This window comes from Euprymna scolopes, unplaced genomic scaffold (assembly GCF_053919585.1).
Source record: "Euprymna scolopes isolate OS-2025 unplaced genomic scaffold, ASM5391958v1 sca18, whole genome shotgun sequence".
NCBI classification, from domain to species: Eukaryota; Metazoa; Mollusca; class Cephalopoda; order Sepiida; family Sepiolidae; genus Euprymna; species Euprymna scolopes.
In genome coordinates, this window is record NW_027633191.1 from 146,449 (window position 1) to 152,360 (window position 5,912).

General features: G+C 35.6%; 1 protein-coding gene across 1 annotated transcript; it reads left to right on the plus strand.

Moving 5' to 3' along the window:
- The first annotated feature begins 531 nt into the window (after window positions 1–531).
- Window positions 532–1,695, plus strand: LOC145273800 (ras-related protein Rab-4A-like). The gene has a single exon (XM_080127134.1). The coding sequence runs from the start codon at window positions 581–583 to the stop codon at window positions 995–997; it is 417 nt and encodes a 138-aa protein (XP_079983260.1). The 5' UTR covers window positions 532–580; the 3' UTR covers window positions 998–1,695.
- The last annotated feature ends 4,217 nt before the right edge of the window (window positions 1,696–5,912 follow it).

Consider the following 5,912-nt stretch of genomic DNA (forward strand, 5'->3'; position numbering starts at 1 on the left):
TGATCTTTTGGTCTACGTATAGTAGATCATGTGTTCCTCTTTTTCTTTTTCCCTTTTTTTTTGGGGGGGGGGTATTTTTCTGTTCCTCAGTCCACAATTATTAAAGAAATGGTAAATGTGTTCTCAGTTGTGCTGTAAATATTTTCCATATTGTAGGTAAGCACGTTATAGGCCTATAGTTGCTGAGGATGGTTCCTTTTACTGTGTCTTTTTGTACCAGTGTGGTTCTACCCTTTGTCATCCATTCTGGCATGTCTGTTTTGCGAATACATCTTTTCAGGTTTTGAATTAGCTTTTCATTTAGTGCTGTGAATGTTCTTAACCAATATGCATGTGACCTGGTGCTCTCCAGTTTGTCAATTTTTATAGTTTTTTTTTAGGGTTTCTTTGCTGATTTCATTCTCTGTCCCTTTTTCGATCTGCTGTAACTTTTCTTTACTTATTTTTATTATTTTTATTATCATCATCATCTAGATGGATAAATGTTAAAACACACATACAATGCATATTTGTGATTGATACTTATCTTGTTTGTTTTTGTTTTTTATTTTTTTAGTTGACCCTCTGGGACACAGGTGGTATGGAAAGAATGAGTTTTATTGGTTCAAGCTATTACCGAGGTGCCGATGCTGCCCTTCTCTGTTACAGCTGCGAGAAACGGGAGACTTTCACAATCCTCTCACAGTACATCCTGGATGTCGTCATGAACGCAGAAGGTGCTAAGATCTTTCTCTGTGGCATTGAGTGTGATGATGAATCGGAGAGTGCAGTGACAGACGCTGATGTAGAGAACTTCAAAGAGGAATGTGACGGCATGCTGTCAGGCGTCTACAAGGCGTCAATTAAGGACAACAAGACCATTCTCGATACATTTGAGGACATAGCCCGGGTTATGCATGATATCAAGGCTGACCGTATGTCCAGTGGCGGCTTCATGCTTGTGCCGGCTGGAGACGATTTCCACCACAATAAAAAGAAACGTTGTACAATTCTATAGGGTGTGCTGACTGGCAGGACACATGGCCAGACAAACAAACAAAATAACACCAAAAAACTGTTTTTTAATGAACACATTTGTAGAAAAAAGACAGCAAATCGTAAGAATAATTGACTCAATAAGCAGCAAATGGTGTTCTCTCAGATTCAGTTTATGATATTAAGAACTTTCTCTTCTGGGTTGCTTATTCTTCTGGCTTGCCAAATTTTGTGCTAATTTTTATTTGCTAACTTATTAAATTGTTGGATGAAAGTTCAGAATAATTAAGAAAGTCCTTCTTTCCACATTAAAAATGGCTTTCTAAAAAAATATAAATGTGTTTATTTTTATTTTAAATAATTTCATTTACAAAAAGGATTAGAAAGCCATTCTTAACATGGGGTGGAGGGAGCTTTTAAATTATTCTGTATTTTCACCTAAAAATTTGATAAATTAATACATTTGGGAAACTGAAGCTCTCATCACGAGTTATATTACAGTTGAATTTTAATATCAAGAACTGAACCTAACTGAACACCATTTACTTTTGACTTTGAGTCATATATTCTTCTGGTTTGCCAAAAAAAGTCTGTTGAAGGAAAACTAACAAAACAAACTGACCAAGAAATTTAATATCCCTATCGATAAAGTAAAAGAAAAAGGCACATTTTAAAATTGTGGTCTCTCCTGGAATAAATGGATCTAAATAATCTCTGTTACCAACTTGTACAACAGTTGTTACTCTCTTACCTTCTTAAAATCGTTAAAATATTTACTGTTGCAGTGGTGTACAGAGGTCTGATAGTGCACTGATTATGCCCAAGGCCAACTTGATTGAAGACTCAAGTATAATTTTAGTACTGAGAAAGTGGGATAGTTTGAATATAATTGGTTGTTCCGTAAGTTCCATGCTTGGAACCACTATCCCATCTCCCCCATTCTCTCTGTATGTTACTTGTCCTTGTAAGAGCTATCATCCCATTCTGGCTGAGCTGTCTTCCTCCCAAGAAAGTACAGTGTCTCTAACCATCTCTGATCAAGGTCACATGATATGGCCAACCAATCCCAACTCCATAGTCAAAGACTAACTACTTGTGGACATAATAGTACTGTTAGGTCGCCTCTGATTGTTGCTGCTCAGGTTTTCAGCTGCATACTAGCAGCACATTTGCACCAAATGGGTAGAAGAAAAGAAAATAGGAACTTATGGATAAGCACATCTGTGCTCTTGTTATACTCATCTCTCCACAAAAAAAGGTATGTGTGACCTACCATTGAAAAACTGTAAGGTAGGGGCTCAACTCGGTATAGTCAATTGTATCGATTTTGATCAATTATTCACTAATACAGTAAAAATATAGTGATGAGTAAAAAATATCAACTTTAATTAATCATATACACTGAATCATTTGCAGTATTATTTCATTTGCAGTATTGTTTCACCCTAGAAACGTATGCCATAAAATAGGAATCCCAAGCAAAATGTTCACAAGAACTAATTTGATACAATATTAATTAAAATCACTTACAATGACCAAGAAAAGTTTCCCTCCCACTAAAAAATATGATCTTGGTACACTTCTACTTAAGGCACGTCAGAGAATGGTCCTGAACACTTTTTGACATAATGTTGAAGAAGTAGGTTGCATCTGATTATTGCCGTTCAGGTCTCCAGCTCCTACTAGAATGTTGGCAACAATCAGTTAGAGAAGGAAGTTGGGAATGATCTTGTGGATGAACTCTTTTCAGACTCTTGTGTTCATTTCTCCAAGAGAGTAAAGGTGTGTGTGACTAACCTAATGGATACCATTGAAAAATACAAGATTAAAAATGTGTTGATTAGTACCTTGCAAAAACCATAAGTTCCATTTCCACTAAAGAAATATAACCTTGATGCTCCTCCACTTCAGGTACCACAAACATCAGAGAATGATACTGACTTTGCTTTGGCACAGTGTTCAAAGGCCTGTTTTCCAAAACTGGATCTGATGTTTATTTACTGTGTGCCTCATGCTCCAAATAACCAAATGATTTCTAATTTTCATACTGATTAAAAAAAAAAAAAAAATTTTATGAATAATTACCCGGTATTTTTCATTTTCTAATTTTATTATTTTAGGTTATACATATAAACACCAACCTTGTGTATTCATTTTATGATGAAGTCTTTAAGAAAAGTGGAGGAGAAACTGTAGTCTCTTTATATGCCTTCCTGACACTATCTTTTTGTGTCCAAAGAGCAATATATATTTGCAACTACTCATATATATTTTTTCAAGACATTGGTGCACGTTTGGCAATTTATAATTACTTCCTTCTTATTGTAGAAAGTTGTAGCACCAGGCCAGAAGATGGAGGCCAGCACACAATGTGGTGTATTCTGGCCCTTTAAGAATTGCCCAAGCAGCTGTGTCAGCATTCCATCTTAAGCAGTTATCAATGAACTCCTCCTCAATGCAAGGCCTGGAAGAGGGGGGGGGGTAATTAGAACTGAACAAAACATCTACCACAGCCAGCCAGAAAAAAAGGATAATTGTATTGGATCAAGGATACATTCTGTTGAGTGGTAGGATTTGGCAAAAGAACCAGATGACTTTTGCTGCCTAATTCGTTCGTCGAGTTACAAATGTGATCATTTTAGTTCATTTTTCAGAAATAAAAATAAAGACGTTAATATGGTACTTATTTAAACAATGTTTGTAAAACCAACAAATGCAATATTTAAAAATTCTTTTCAACATCGTTTAATTCTGAAGACATCTGCCAAGGGAGATAACCACTGGAAATCTGTTTTACCTACTCTGTATTCCTGAAGGGACCACAATTCTAAACAAATCCTGAAAATTTTCTAGAGGTGCTCCCTCAAATGGATCTACAAAAAAGGATTGAAACTGTTGATTTTAGTCCGTTATATGTGAAGAAAGGACGCTTGTATACATGTGTGTGTGTGTGTGTGTGTGTATATATATATATATATATATATATATATATAAAACAAAACATTTATATTCTTTTTTATATTCTTCAACAAATACATTTTATTATTACTATTATAATAATAGTTGATTTTTTTTTTGTTTGTTTGTTTTTTTTCTTTTTCAGATCGAAGCTGAACAAGCATTTATGTTTTAAACTTTCTTTTAGTTATGGTAAACTCCAATCTCTCTATCTTATGTTTATATATTTGTATACATATATTCCTAATTGATAATTATGAAATTTTAGGTTCTTGCTTCTAAGCATAAGGGATACAAATGTAAGTTATATTTAATTTTATTTCCATGTTTGCATATTTTAAAACTAAACATTAATCAGAAGTGACTTTTCATCGTGATGCCCAAATATCAGCTGATGTGATATTATAAAAAAAAACACAGACGGAATTTGATGAATCATTATTATTATTATTACTTTTTTGTGAATTAGTCCACTGGGCAAATTATTCCTTGTAATAAATAATAATCAATAGAGGACTGATTCTATAATAATACGTATGCAATCTGCATAAATTAAAATATCATGTTTGTACGACCAGACAACAGCTGGACAGCCATATAGTAGTATATGGTTAGGAGTGATCGCACACAGTTCCTTATTTACTCCCAGTCAAGACTCCTGCTAGTGATCTCTTATCTCCAGTCCTTTTCACTTTTCCTCTTTGTTTTTTTTCTTTCACTGTTTTTTGCTTTTTCTATCTAACACTATAAATCTATAACATATTCTATATTTTGATCTCATATAATGATTGCATAGGTAAAAGTCATTTGCTCCTAATAAAAGAAAGGAGTAATCTCCCCTGATAGAGAACAGATGGACTATTTGCTTTTTGTATGGATCTTTTAAACAAGTTGGAAGGACACATTTCTCACTGAACATGGCAAACAGGATCAACATTGTAAAGTATGAAAATTTGTAAAATTCACTACCAAACACCATGTGCATCTATTGAATCAACTTCTCGAGCTTCAGAAGGAAAATATCAAGCTAAGAAAAGAAGTGCTTCCCAGTTGTCTCAACATGTCATGGGTCAAAAAAAAAAAGTTCCTGTTACTGACGGAGAATGTGCATTGTTTCAATTCAGGTATCTTATTCAATGTAGCTGCCTTCAGCCTCAATGCAGGTCCAAAACTATTTGCCATTTCCACAAGCACAGTAAATACTTAGTGTTCAAGGATGGTGGTCATGTCAACCGATGGCAGTGATCAGGTTGGCTTTGGTGTTGTGAGAGGTCATGTTGGTGATGTTCTCAAATGAAGTAGTCCAGCAGGTTCAGGTTGAGAGAGGAGGGATGGCAGTGATAAAAGTTGTATGACTCCTTCTGAAGCCACGCCTGGGTCTCTTTAGATTTGTGGGCTAGTGCCAAGTCCTGCTGCCACACGTCGGGTCTGCCAGCGTCCACCTGATTGCACGAAGAGATCACTAGATTCTCCAGCACATCCAGATACACTTTGATGTTAACTTTCAAACTGACTTCGAAGATATGAGGTGGCATGATGTGGCCCTCATTTGAAACCACACCAAAGACTATAACTGTGGCCGGAAACTTCAGTGAGCTGTGCCCTCAAGAGTTGAACCATCCAGATTTGCATTTTGAGGGTGCTGGCAATGGTTCTGTTGTGATAACTTGATTTGGTAGAGAGCATGAGTTGTATAGCAGTGCATCTCCAATCTCGCTCGTTGAACATTTCAGACATGGTAGAAGGCTCTTATAGCTATTAGGCCAACTGCAACAAAAAAAGAAAACCGGTTTTCATCAAATGGAAATGGAATCATGTCATCTTATTTAGGACGACAATTTTATCATTATCATACAGAGGTACAGACTGGAATCCTGATGGATGTTCAGATTTGCTGGTAACAGTGGATCACCTGCCATTAATAAAAAATATTTCCAATCCAGGCCTTGGAAAATATTAAAACTCCCTTCCTGTTAAAT

Excerpts from the sequence above, each read along its gene's own strand:
- LOC145273800 (XM_080127134.1), top strand. The coding sequence starts at position 581 with ATGGAAAGAATGAGTTTTATTGGTTCAAGCTATTACCGAGGTGCCGAT.